Source organism: Trachypithecus francoisi, unplaced genomic scaffold, assembly GCF_009764315.1.
Source record: "Trachypithecus francoisi isolate TF-2019V2 unplaced genomic scaffold, Tfra_2.0 Lachesis_group15, whole genome shotgun sequence".
Classification (NCBI taxonomy): domain Eukaryota; kingdom Metazoa; phylum Chordata; class Mammalia; order Primates; family Cercopithecidae; genus Trachypithecus; species Trachypithecus francoisi.
Genome location: NW_022681460.1, coordinates 71,898,797 through 71,913,041, shown reverse-complemented (window position 1 = coordinate 71,913,041; position 14,245 = coordinate 71,898,797). Strand labels below are relative to the sequence as shown.

The 14,245-nt window shown below is 38.0% G+C and overlaps 1 protein-coding gene across 8 annotated transcripts in view; it reads left to right on the top strand.

The window, feature by feature from the left end:
* The window catches only part of UTRN (utrophin), a 596,706-nt gene that overhangs the window by 174,486 nt on the left and 407,975 nt on the right, over positions 1-14,245 (top strand). For 6 of the 8 annotated variants that reach the window (XM_033235159.1, XM_033235162.1, XM_033235163.1 and 3 more), the window contains 4 exons: positions 5,353-5,594; positions 5,757-5,937; positions 7,709-7,857; positions 9,178-9,390. In XM_033235159.1, the coding sequence (XP_033091050.1) occupies positions 5,353-5,594; positions 5,757-5,937; positions 7,709-7,857; positions 9,178-9,390 (785 nt within the window). The remainder of the gene's footprint in view (positions 1-5,352; positions 5,595-5,756; positions 5,938-7,708; positions 7,858-9,177; positions 9,391-14,245) is intronic. The other 2 variants (XM_033235158.1, XM_033235160.1) reach the window with 1 other exon arrangement.

The window sequence follows — 14,245 nt, the reverse complement described above, 5'->3', positions numbered from 1 at the left end:
CAGTTAAAACCCACTAGCATAGTAGATTTTAAACTGTATCCTTTGGGTTTATATATTGGGAATTTGTTTTGCAGGGGTGTAGCAAAAGAAAACTTTATTTGGCAACATTTGGGAAATGAAGTTATATTAAATTCATCAAGAGTATTTGATTTTTGATAATGTTTAATGCATTATATTTACTATATTTATTTACTACAGTATTTTTATAGTTAAGTTTGATAAGGTGTTACTTGTATATGAAATTTTTAACTGTGCCCAAGACTTTTTTTTTTTTTTGGCTGTAGCTCCCAGTGACTTAGAATAAGCTAAAAATTAATATTCTTGCTGTGCAGTTTTGCATGTGAATCTCTCTTTGTTCTAGAGAAATGTTGAAAGACATTTCTTGCATTCCATGTTCCTTGGTCTAATAATGGTTAGCACTTTGGAAGGCTGCTGCAGCTCTCCTTGGCACTTGTACAGATATCTATATAGAATTAGGAATATTAGTTTGACAAGAGTCTTCAAAGCAGTAGCGTTTAATTTTTTATTGTTTGACTTTTTGTTATGGAAAATATAACTACATAAAAGCAAATAGAATACTATAATGAACTTCCTTGTATCAGTTACCTAGTTCAATAATTGACAATCCTGCCGTTCATGAATTATCTATACCTTTACTCGTTCCTCAGCCTCTCAAGTATTACTGTTTTTACAGTTTTCTTGGACATAAATTTACTTACATTGAAATACATGACTTAGCTGTGCTGTTTTGACAAATAGATACACCTGTGTAACCTACACACACACATCACTATGTAGAAAATGTCCACCTTTCCAGAAAGTTCTCTTTTGGGTTAGTCAGCTTCCTCCCTCCAGAAAACAACTGTTCATGTTGTTTTGACCTTAGATTATTTTGCTTCCAGCCTTTAACAAATATGTTTATTTATTTAGTAGGTATACTGGATGTGTACACACACACACACACACACAAACATATGTATACAAACATATATACAAACACAAACATATATCGATATATACACATACACACAAAATATGGAATGTAAACCATGTGGACAGTGTATGTCCATTTATTTTGAAATTATGCAAATGTATTGTCAATCTATATATTATTAATAAAGGTTAATTTCTTCTTTAAATAAATTAAACAGAATAGTATTTAATACTTTCTTTCAAAGTCCATTCTAGCAATAGTTGTCCTAGTCTTAGTTGTCCTGCCTGTGGGCATCCCACTTGGAGGTTTCTCTTTCCAGTATTTACTTAAAGAGATCCAGAGACACAAACAGATGATAACTTCCCTTGAGATGCTGGTTCATTCAATAATTATAATGCATTGGATGTTGAATTTATTTCCTTTACAAGCATAGATTTTTTTAATTCTACCTCAGCAAGTGACTCTGACTTTATCTGATGTGAATATGGGATAACTTCTTGAATCTGTGCACTGAATTTACTCCCATTTCTGTCAGGTTTTCAGCAGTGTGGCAGAATTATGAAGATGGGGGAGACTTGATGTAGGTGAGAAGTTGGTGCAAGGTGATGTTACAGTGAGAATAACAGTGATTGGGGGAGTGGGCGAACTTGGATTGTCCTGTCCTTTTCTAGTTTCTTATCCTTGGGAAAGTCTTGAAACCCTTGCGTTTCTTTGCCTTGATGTCTGGAAAGTGAGGGAGTTTATTAGCTGACTCTTAGCTATTAGTTTATCCACTGACTATTAGTTTATTAGCTGACTGTAGGCTTTGGTCCATAAAAATTTTACCATAAACGGGTCCTAAACAGACACATTCTGGACATTGAATTCACATGAAGGTGCTACTTGCAAAAGGCCAAAGGCAACACTGGAGAATAGATGACATGGGGCTTTTGTCACCTAATATATACTTGTCCAATTTCATAGGAAACATTTTATATTTTGTATTATCAATTTTTTTTCAAGCATTGGTGGAATTAGAAATGCATTCCTTAGAGGCCCCTAATTCTTTTTTGTTTTAAAGATGCATCTGTTTAAAAAAATTTTTTTAGGATAACAGTAGGAAGCTGAGAAATGGAGGAGCTGAACTGAATAAACTCTGTATGTTCCAGTTCAGTTAGGGAGGCATGTCAAATTCTTAAGTAGAACCCATGTTTGAATAATCACATCACTGTTTTTCTGAAACCAGTTCCAGATCTTTCCTGCCTAATGCATTTTAGGTAAGTTTTGAGATATGTCATCGAGCATAAAAATGTTTTTAGAAAATAAAATAGCGTGAGGCTGGGTGCAGTGGCTCATGCCTGTAATCCCAGCACTTTGGGAGGCTGAGGTGGGTGGATCATGTGGTCAGGAGATCAACACCATCCTGGCCAACATGGTGAAACCCCGTCTCTACTAAAAATACAAAAATTAGCTGGACATGGTGGCGCGTGCCTGTGATCTCAGCTACTCAGGAGGCTGAGGCAGGAGAATCGCTTGAACCAGGGAGTTGGAGGTTGCAATGAGCTGAGATTGCACTGCTACACTCCATCCTGGTGACAGAGCAAGACTCTGTCTCAAAAATAAATAAATAAATAAATGAATAACAATAAATACATAAATAAATAAAAATAATTAAAATAAAATAATGTGCTTCATTTGACTTTCACAGCTGATATACTTGGTTTTCTTTGTTTAGCTTATCTTGTTCCTAGAGATTCTCATCTAATAAAATACAGTAGTTGGGCATCTGGATAACATGGCTTTATGAGTTGATACCCATTGTGGTTGCCTAAGCATATAAGCCCATGAAGTTTGGTGAAGGTTCTATGTTTTATAAATATTTCCCTTGATTCCAATAGTGATAGACTGAGAAGTGTAAAGTCAAGTGAGACTAAGTGGCAGGAATGTGTTCTATTTTCTCTCTTTTGGATAATTAATAAAGTGATGTGCTGTTGATTTTGCCTTTTGACTGGTCATTGTCTAAGAACTCTGTGTTTTATAGAAATAGAAAATTTTAAACTCTGGATCTCTGGGAGTAAAACAACTATTTTTAAAGACAATGGCAGTTTTCCTTTTATCAGATGTAAATTGTGTTTGAATCATTACTGGACATCACTGTAACCCAGCAATATCTCAGGATTAGAGACGGGGAGATTCAGATGTTTAAAATCAGTTTAAAGAGGCAAAATGAATGGCTTATAAGATATTGTCAGTGAAAAAATACCTGAAGTTGTTTTAACTGCCCTTGTTCTTGAAGTGAGCTCCTCTTTCCAGTTTTCTAGATGAGTAGTGATCATTTTCCATCTCAGAAATTTTATTTACCGACTTAACTTTCTTCCTGGATGAGTATAAATTGTCCAACATAAAGGTGATGTGGCTGGTGTTACTACTCCTTTGCCTAACTAGGATAGAAATGATGCGGTCGAGGCACAACCCATATCTCCATTGTTCAGATTGTTAGGAAAATGGTGATTTCTTTTGTATACTCTGCCCATCAACAGGGATAATGCAGCATGGCTTGTGGTGTGAATGCTTTGTTTTTGTCTCATATTCTCTTACCTGAGAGATGGTGGTGAACAGTGAGCTTCTGCAATTGACATAGGCGACACATTCAAATTACAGCATGATATGCCCTTATTTATAATTTTTAGTGGACACAGTGTATTATAAAATTTTCAAAGTTTCATTGTCTGTGGATCATACATGACTTTTTGTTTTTATGCCATTTTTTTTTTTTAGTTCAAACTCTCATTATCCTGGATTTTGATTATATATGTTTATAAAGCAGGATTGTTTATTGCTTTCCTACTCAGTAAAAATGTGAAGTCATCCTTTCAGTACGCATGTTCTCCTCTCAATAGAAAGATTCTTTTGAAGATTTCCCATACTTTTTCATAGTCATTTTAGAGGATTTGAAGGTATTTTAGATTAAGGGAAGGACTATGATAAAATCTGTTATCATATATAACTTTATTATTTTTAGGAACATTCTCTAATTTTCAAAAATATCGGACAAATAAAATGATAAGATTTCAGTAATAAAAATGGTGGCATTGTTTTCCCTGATGTGTTTCTAAAGTTGTTGGGGTCTGCGTGTTTCCTGAGCAAAGGAATGAACACACAAGACAACACAAGACAAGACAAGCATGGTGGCCGCTCCGAACGACAGGCTTGCTTTATTTTATACCGTCGTTTCTGGAATGTTACCAAGTCACAAGACACATTGTTGTTTTTCTGACCTTTCCCTGACTTTCTGGATTTCCAAGATGTTTACATATAAACAAGCCCCCAGGGTCTGCTATTTGCAACTGGCTCCTTTGTCCTCCCTGTTTGCAGGGGAGGAATGCCCTGCTTCGTTTGCAAGAGCAGGACTTATCGGGGAACGCCCTGCTTCGTTTGCAAGCACATAGTCCTCTACATAAAGTAGATCATCTTATTGCTGCCTCAGTCTTTTGGTATTTGCTTATTTATGTGCAAGGTCTCCAATGGGCTTTTGATGCTTCTAGAGCCTGGCTGCTGGCTTAATATTCCTGCACTCACCAGGTTGCTATCCAGCATAAGGCATTCTTGCCATTCATTTCTTAATTTATAGGACACTGTGCTTTGGTCACCAAGACTTGAGCTGCCTCCTAGTTTTTCTAGCCAGCTGTTTTTTTTTTTCTTAGGATAAAGGGTCTTCTTTCTGAAGTCAGGGGCCTAGACAGATCAAGCTAGTTGATCTTATTTCAGTGGCTCAGGTGATAAACTAGCAGAGTGGAAGCATGACATGGATGGAAACATATATTACCCAGAAAAGGCAGTGGCTAAAATTCTACTGATGTGCCCTTTGCAATAGCCGCACCATTCCTTAATCGTTATTTTTTTTTTTTTTTTTTTTTTTTTTTGTTGAGACGGAGTCTCGCTCTGTCGCCCAGGCTGGAGTGCAGTGGCCGGATCTCAGCTCACTGCAAGCTCCGCCTCCCGAGTTTACGCCATTCTCTCGCCTCAGCCTCCCGAGTAGCTGGGACTACAGGCGCCCGCCATCTCGCCCGGCTAATTTTTTGTATTTTTTTAGTAGAGACGGGGTTTCACCGTGTTAGCCAGGATGGTCTCGATCTCCTGACCTCGTGATCCGCCCGTCTCGGCCTCCCAAAGTGCTGGGATTACAGGCTTGAGCCACCGCGCCCGGCCCTTAATCGTTATTTTAAAATGTCTTCCTTCTTTCGTCAAGGAATTGAAATAAGTGTAATTATTTTTAAGTGCATCATTATACATTTTTGTTGTTGTATTAAAAGGGACTTAAGAAAGTGATCATTATATGTGACATTGCCTCACTATTCTGAATGTTAGAATGTTTAGAATAAATTCAAGACACATTTTGTAATATATAGACTGTTTGCTTCTTTTTCATGACTACATAGAAGGCCTTCCTACTGAAGAGATAAAAAATGTTCTGGAGAAGGTTTTATCAGAATGGAAGAATGTATCTCAACATTTGGAAGATCTGGAAAGAAAAATTCAGCTACAGGAAGATATAAATGCTTATTTCAAGCAGCTCGATGAGCTTGAAAAGGTCATCAAGACAAAGGAGGAGTGGGTAAAACACACTTCCGTTTCTGAATCTTCCTGGCAGTCCTTGCCAAGCTTGAAGGATTCCTGTCAGGTAAGGAGCCAACTGTCTGGAACGTGGAGGAATTTTGTGTGCAGTCCCAGAGTTAAGGAGGGCTTCTTGTATCATGAACTTCAAGTTAATGCTGCCCTGATTAACTTCCTGTGAGGATGTTCATCTTCAGTGAGTTATATGACCATATTTTCTCTTCCTTAGCGGGAATTGACAAATCTTCTTGGCCTCCACCCCAAAATTGAAATGGCGCGTGCAAGCTGCTCAGCCCTGAAGTCTCAGCCTTCTGCCCCAGATTTTGTCCAGCGGGGCTTCGATGGCTTTCTGGGCCGCTACCAAGCTGTACAACAGGCTTTAAAGGATCGTCAACAACAGCTAGAGAATGGTAAACCCAACGATTTTAATATCTCCTCTCTCAGTTTGCCTTAATTTGAACATGACTCCCAACATTTAGAACTTGAGTATGCTTGCTTGCTTTGCACCAACCTTCTCCATTTTCCGTTGTGCCTGTATTGTTCAAAGTCTTAAAGTCTCCTGTATTCAGATTCTTTTCCAGATTTACACCTTTTTGTAAATATATAGACAAGTTTCGTGTGCTCTAAAATTGTCATCCAGGCTGGAGTACAGTGGTGCAATCATAGCTGCAGTCTTGACCTCCTGGGCTTCAGTGGTCCTTCCGCCTCAGCCTACTGAGTAACTGGGACTACAGGCATGCACCACCATGCCTGGCTGGTTTTTTATTTTTAGTAGAGCCGGGGTCTAGCTATGTTGCTTATGCTGGTCTAGAACTCCTGGACTCAAGTGATCTTCCCACCTCAGTCTCCCAGAATAACAGGTGTTAGCCATTATAACAGGTGTTCTAACAGCCTCCCAAAATAACAGGGATTAGCCAAGTTAACAGGTGTTAGCCTCCCAAAATAACAGGGATAACAGGTGTCAGCCATTGTACCTGACCTAGATGTAATGATTTGTAAATAGTTTTTTTTTTTTTTTTTTAAAGAAACAGGTGCAATTTCTTCCTTTGGCTGAGGAGGCCACTTAATATCATTGCTAGGAGGATTAAAATGAATGATCCCTTACTTCTGTTTCCTCAAAATAGTTCAAGTTTTAGCAGTCCCATAGTCTCTTTTAAAAGAAATCGTATTCCACTATCAGATCCAGAAAAATTTTAGAATTCTTACTTTTGGAATACACTTGGTTTTGGAAGGTTCACTGTTAAAGGTTTTGAAAGCTCATTCCTCTTACGTTACACTGTTTACTTCCTAGCTGCCATTTGAGTTAGGAACTGTGTTGCATTGTGCATTATTATTTTGGGTAGTGCACACTGAAAAGCTCCACATGTAACCCAGCCTAACTTCAGCAATTGTAGATTGTGTGATGATTGGAAGTACCTGTATGTGTAGGCAAATGTGTTGTGTTGCCTTTCTTTTGAAAGTGCATCGGGGCAGCGTGTCTTTGTTCCTTGAGTTCAGTTATGTGAAGTAAATCTTTTGAGGGTACCTCTTTCTCCACTTACTGGTGCAAACTATGCTTTTACTTTTGATAAGGATCAATAGGCAGTTTAACTTACGCTGCTAGTTGATTTCACCTCTTTGTGCTTCAAGAGAACTCACTTCCTTTCCACACAAGTGTTACCTCTACGAGATTTTTATGTTACTGACTCAGGTAGGCACTGTTCCAGCTGGCTGTTCGGTCATTATTTCTCAGGGTACCTGGGCAGCATGGTGGCAGTATTTCCATATAATTTCCTCCACTCTATAGATGGGTTTGTCTACACGGCAGAGCTTAACAGCAAGACTGGTTGACGGGATCTTTGCTTTCTTTTATTCTTTGTGTAGCTGTTAAGGAAGAGGAGATTATATGGGACAAAAGGGACATTGTTGTTCCATCTTCGGAGAGACATTTCATCATGAAGAAATGAAGAAAAATTATAGTGGGTTAGTTAATATTTTCAAATGTCAACATCCGCAGGAATGAAGTCACTGTCTGACTCTCAGAAATGCCAATGGAATGATCTATGTTATTAACAGAGATCCTTTTACATTTTAATCATGGGGTCTCCTTTGCCATGTATTGGAATTCATTTAGGATAATGGTCTATGTAATAATATTGGGTTCCTAACATGATTTTCTCAAATTAAATATTTTTAAATCAGCAGAACTGAAGGGCCAACCTGGACATGCATATCTGGAAACATTGAAAACACTGAAAGTTGTGCTAAATGATTCAGAAAATAAGGCCCAGGCATCTCTGAGTGTCCTTAATGATCCTGCCAAGGTGGAGAAGGCCCTGCAAGAAAAAAAGGTAACATGTATTTTCCATGTTAGAACCCTAGCGTTTCTTCTAATATCTCCTCTTACATATTTTGAAATGTTTTTCAGAGATAAAAAACAATTGGTCAGTTTTGTTCATCATTGGTCCAAAAATTTATGTATGATTTGAGGGTTAGTTTGACCTCACATAAAAGAAAATACAGTTGTTAAATATTTTTTCATAGAAGAAAAGCATATTTTCTCCTTCTGCTGTGATTAGCTTAAAGTTCTCAACCTGTTCATAATCTGCTAAAATATCTTTAATGAAATGAGGACTATCAGTCGATGTGTTGATGTATACTTTTTTCTGCATCGAATAGGAATATTTCCCTGGTCATTTAGTTGAGTAGCTTTATGGCTCTGCACTATTTTATCAGATGAAAAGAGAGCAGCCATTGAGCACTGCACACTTGGCCCACACTTGCTGTGCCATTCCCTTGGTGTTCAGTGTTGAGAATACATTGTATTGCTCACACACAACTCATGAAGAAAAAGCTTTAATTTTTATGATTATGCCTATTTTTTATGAGTTGTTCATGTTTTGTTTTGTTTTTTGATTTCCAACTTTTATTTTAAGTTCAGGGGTACTTGTGCAGGATGTACAGGTTTGTTACATGGGTAAACGTGTTGTCATGGTAGTTTGTTGCACTCCGTATTAAGCCCAGGATCTATTAGCTCTTCTTCCTGATGCTTTCCCTCCCACCATACCCCACCCTCCAACAGACCCCAGTGTGTATTGTTCCCCACCATGTGTCCATGTGCACTCACCATTCAGCTCCCACTTATAAGTGAGAATATGCAGTATTTGTGTTTTTTTTTTGTTTGTTTCTGCATTAGTTTGCTGAGGATAATGGCTTCCGGCTCTATCCATATCCCTGCAAAAGACATGATCTTGTTCCTTTTTATGGCAACATAGTATTCCATGGTGTATATGTACCACATTTTCTTTAACTAGTCTATCATTGATGGGCATTTGGGTTGATTCCTTGTCTTTGCTATTGTGAATTTTGCTGCAATGAACATAGTGTGCATGTATCTTTATAAGAGAATGATTTGTATTCCTTTGGGTATATACCCAGTAAGATTGCTGGGTCATATGGTATTTCTGGTTTGGGTTCTAGGTCTTTGAGGAATCACCACACTGTCTTCCACAATGGTTGAACTAATTTACACTCCCACCCACTGTTCTTTTTAGATAAACATTCTTTCTAATGCATTTTAAAGTGACTTTTGACTTTATATAGCCCATTTTACTATTATCTGTGCAGACACATTGTTGTGCATATTTTTAATATTTTAAAACATTTTCTAGGCCCTTGATGAAATCCTTGAGAATCAGAAACCTACATTACATAAACTTGCAGAAGAAACAAAGGCTCTGGAGAAAAATGTTCATCCTGATGTAGAAAAATTATATAAACAAGAATTTGATGATGTGCAAGGAAAGTGGAACAAGCTAAAGGTCTTGGTTTCCAAAGATCTGCATTTGCTTGAAGAAATTACTCTCAAACTCAGAGCTTTTGAGGTAAATCCAGAGGCCACTGGGAGTTTAAGTTTATTACAGGGTAAATAGTAATTATCTTGTAAGATTCACATATTTATTATTTGAATATTTTACATTCTTTCTAGACCCACATTTATTATGTATTTAAGTTGGGACTTATCAAAAATGTACTTTTAATGTGCTGGACAGCACATTTATTTCCTTTTGCCTGGAAGCAAAGTCAAAAGTAGAGTACACTGTACCTTGAACATAAGAGAAAATTGCTTAAAAATGATCAAAATAATGTTTCAGGCATGGAGGGTCTGTGTGAAATACAGACTGTTGATTAAATTATAGTGGTAACTTGATTGGAGTGGTAGAAATAGCCCAGGTAGTAGTAAATTGCTGAGTACTTGAAACTACTTTTTACAGTTTTTTGACATTTGAAGTCAAAAGTCAGAGAGAGTGGGAAGGCAAATAGTTCCAGGGACATGAAAATACAGAAGGAGGATCCTTCACTACAACTGAAAATGTCGACAGATGCAACAGTGATAAAGTTTAAGAGGAAGGGATAAATGTGAGGACTTATAAGGGGAGAGTCAATGTCAATAGAAGTCAGTGTCAGATAGGACAGGTTGGGTTTTAACATTCTACCCATAAGAAAAATGGAGAAGCAGAGTTTCCAGATCACCTGGTATTTTAATAGGAAAGTTCTGGGTGGAGAATGAACCAATCACACTCTCTCCCTGCAAGGCTTCCTATCCTCCCAGTGACTCCTTACCTTGGTCTTTTTTTTTTTTTTCTTTTTCCCATCAGTCAGGAATCTTTTGTCTTTTTGAAATTTCTTATTCACCAATGTATACCAAGATGTACTCTTAATGAGAGCAATGCCTGGCACAGAGAAGGCATCCAATCAATATTTTTCAATGAATGAAATGAAATTAGCAATAGGAGATTTAGATTTAGATATATCTCTATATATCTATATATTGAGAGATAGATTCTCTTGGAAGCTAAATCCAAGTATGTGTAGCTATATCTCTCTAGATCCAAATATAGAGCTATATCTCTCTATATATAGACGTATATGTATATACGTCTATATTTATATAGAGAATCTAAATCCAAATCTCTATATATTTAGATGTAGATCCAAATATATGTAGATACAACATATATTTCTACATATATTTGGATCTATATCTAAATATTATATCTATGTATATTTGGATCTACATGTAAATATATATAGATTTGGATTTAGATGCTAAGCAAATTTGCAGAAGGAATGTTGCCCCCAAAAAAGTGCAAAGATTGAAAGTGAAGACAAAATTAATGAAAATGTATGTTTTGAAAATCAAAGTCAGAGAACACGTGGTAGAAGCGGAGCTGGAAGACCTCACAGATTAGTGTGGAAGGGATCCAGCCAGATTCCCTGAGTGACCACTGAGTTTGGAGGGGCATTCTTTGACTTAGGAACTAATGGGTAGTTCCAGTGAATGATCAGCAGAAGGCACAGATGGAGGGTTGTGTGTGTGTGTGGGTAGCTGTGTGTGATTGTAGTGATAGGCGGTAGTTTTTCTCTAGGTGTAAGTGCAGTTCTAGATGGAGATCTCATTCAAATAAACCAGTAATTAGGGAGAGAAATGTGTTTTGTGTGGCTTAGTATTTTTGACTCATTTACTTATTTATTTTTTTAAGATGGCATTTTGCTCTGTTGCCCCAGGCTGGAGTGCCATGGTGCGATCTTGGCTCACTGCAACTTCAGCCTCCCGGGTTCAAGCAATTCTCCTGCCTCAGCCTCCCGAGTAACTGGGACTACAGGCACATGCCACTATGCCCGGCTAAAGTTTTATTTTTAGTAGAGACGGGGTTTCACCGTGTTGGCCAGGCTAGTCTCAAACTCCTGACCTCAGGTGATCTGCCCTCCTCAGCCTCCCAAAGTGCTGGGATTACAGACATGAGCCACTGCGCCTGGCCCATTATGCTTTGTGATGGTCTCACTTCTCATTGTGTATTATCAGTTGTAATTGTTTCCAGCTTTCAAAATGAGCATTGACTTTTTCTATAATTCTACAGTTTTTGGTTATGGTCCCAGCATTGGATTATCAGTGATTCTCAACTGGGGTGATTTTACCCTCCAGAGGATACTTGTTAATTTCTGGAGACATTTCTGCTGTCAGAACTGTGGGAGAAGGCTTCCAGTGGGTAGAGGCCAGGGATGCAGCTAAACATCGCACCATGCACAGGACAGCCTCCCACCAAAATAATCATCTGGCCCCAAATGTCAGTAGTGTCAATGTTTAGCAATGCCGATTAAACATTTCCCATCTTTTCAAAAGATCATCCCTTTGTTTTCAGATTTAAGTCCAAAGTGTAAATGGAGATTAAACTCAGGGTTAGTCTTCTTCTGCCTCTTAAAAGTGTATCTTAGGGTTAGCTAAATGTATGCTAATATTTCAATATGGAGCTTAATGAGAATAAATATTCTCCCAAAACACAAAAGAGTCCTGTTGTTATAGTAATCCAGCTTTAGGCTTTGGTGGGTTGTTGCTATTAATGTAGCAAATCCAGGTATGAAAAGTGGTCACTTGGAGTGTGTGCTAAATATTTATTTCCATTAAAAATACCCAACATAAACTATATGCGTCTGGATGTTTAAGTGTTTGTTGTTACAGTAGCAGATTTGTATGTCCAGTTATTTTTTTATTTGCTTCTTGTGTACTAATTGCAAGATTGTAGTTAAGGAATACAGTGTCTGTATTTCTTAATTGTATAACCCTTTCATTGAAATACATGTTTTATTTTAAATTCATAAGAAAACTCCTTTTTTTGCTTTACAGGAATTGCTGGTTACTTAACTACTCATGATTTACTTGGGAAAACTTTAAGCTCCAGCCCTCAAATTATTAGATAATTATAATAAATATTTATTTGCTGATTATCATTGTTTTCCCTTTTTCAATGACCTGATATATAATTTTTTAGGCATTTAATTATTTTTGCCTTTAAGGCATGAAGCACAGTAGGTTTTAGATTCAATACCAATTCATAATAATGTTTCATAGGAATAAAATAGTTGACTTGTTTATTTTTTAAAATGCATTTTTCATTATATGAGTAGCATTTGAAGCCTACACATTGGGAAGAAATTGAATAACACAGAAATACTTACAGCAAACATTTAGAGTTCCTATTCTTCCCCAGTACCATTTTCTTTCCTGGGGGCAGCTAATATTAACAGTGGATCCTTGTACATTGGAGTTGGACAAGAAAAATGGACAAATATTGCTAATTCTTATAATTTTTCTCCACACTATGGAAACAAATGATATTGGAACTCTGTGAGGGACATTTAAATCTATAGTCCAGATAGAGTTTGGAAGTGAATCCCACTACTTAATAACATCTTTCATTGATACAGCACATTTAAACTTTGAAAGTGTTTTCGTGGCTATATGCTTGCTTTTTTCTGCTATCCTTCAGTGTTTGTAAGTGGCTGTTAGTTGTGTGCACATTTTAGTTTTCTGTTATTTGTTGGCATCATAGTGTTTTTCCTCTTTCGCCTGCATTTCCTTTGTCTTCATGGCTGGTTCCTTTTGTGCATGTAGCGATTGGACCTACATATTCTTTTTTTTTTTTTTTTTTTTTTGTTGAGACGGAGTCTCGCTGTGTCGCCCAGGCTGGAGTGCAGTGGCCGGATCCCAGCTCACTGCAAGCTCCGCCTCCCGGGTTTTACGCCATTCTCTCGCCTCAGCCTCCCGAGTAGCTGGGACTACAGGCGCCCGCCATCTCGCCCGGCTAATTTTTTTGTATTTTTTTTAGTAGAGACGGGGTTTCACCGTGTTAGCCAGGATGGTCTCGATCTCCTGACCTCGTGATCCGCCCGTCTCGGCCTCCCAAAGTGCTGGGATTACAGGCTTGAGCCACCGCGCCCGGCCGGACCTACATATTCTTACTCATTGTGTCATGCCCAAATACATTCTTAAATTCTTTTTATTTGTGCCATGCCAAAGCAATAACCTCCATTCCAGTACTTACGAGGTAAAATATTCATTGTTACTTTTACAAACTACTGTACCCCTTCCAGGTGACAAAACATTTGAAAATACATGAAATGGGTATTTATTTTTTCCATTATTGATTTTACTGACTGGATTTTCCTGTGAATCATAGGGATAAAATATTATAAAATCCTAAGAGGCTGCTTATAGATCTCTCCTCACCAGCAGTAATATCTTTGGAATTAGGGGCTGCAAGGTATTTCATATTACATATTTCCTTTTCCTTATTCAAGAGCTTCTGCCCGTGTGTATAATTGGGAAATCATGAAAGATGCCCCTAAGGCACACACCAAACTGTCTTCTATTTTCCAGCGCTCCTGTCTTTTCAGGCTCCTCCTCCAGCCCCTTCCTTCTGGGTTCAGGCTGTCATGCAATCTCTTGCCCTGACAATTTCCTTACCCTTTAAATCTGACCCCCACTTCCTGTCCCTTCTCTCTGGAATTCATCTTTCACACCAATACAAAAGGTGTACTTCTGAAAGGATCTGGTTGTCTTCACCATTAATACAAGTTAATACAAAGTGCCATTAATACAAAATGCCCCTTTCTTGCCCTGAAGCCCTCCCTGCATCTCCACTGTGAGCTGAATCAGGTGGGGAGAATACGGTGGGTCACCAAAGACCACCCTAGACTATAGCCTTTCTCCGGAAATGTCACATACTTGCTAGGAATTCACATCCTCCTCCTCCTTTCTGCTCATCTGTCTTCAGTCCAGCTCATCACTACACCCACAGCTAGATAATCATTCCCTCCTCTGTGATTCAACTGTGTGTCATTTACACCTTCAGGACCCATCTCAGGCCGTCTTTTATTATGGTGAGAAGTGTGTGTCTC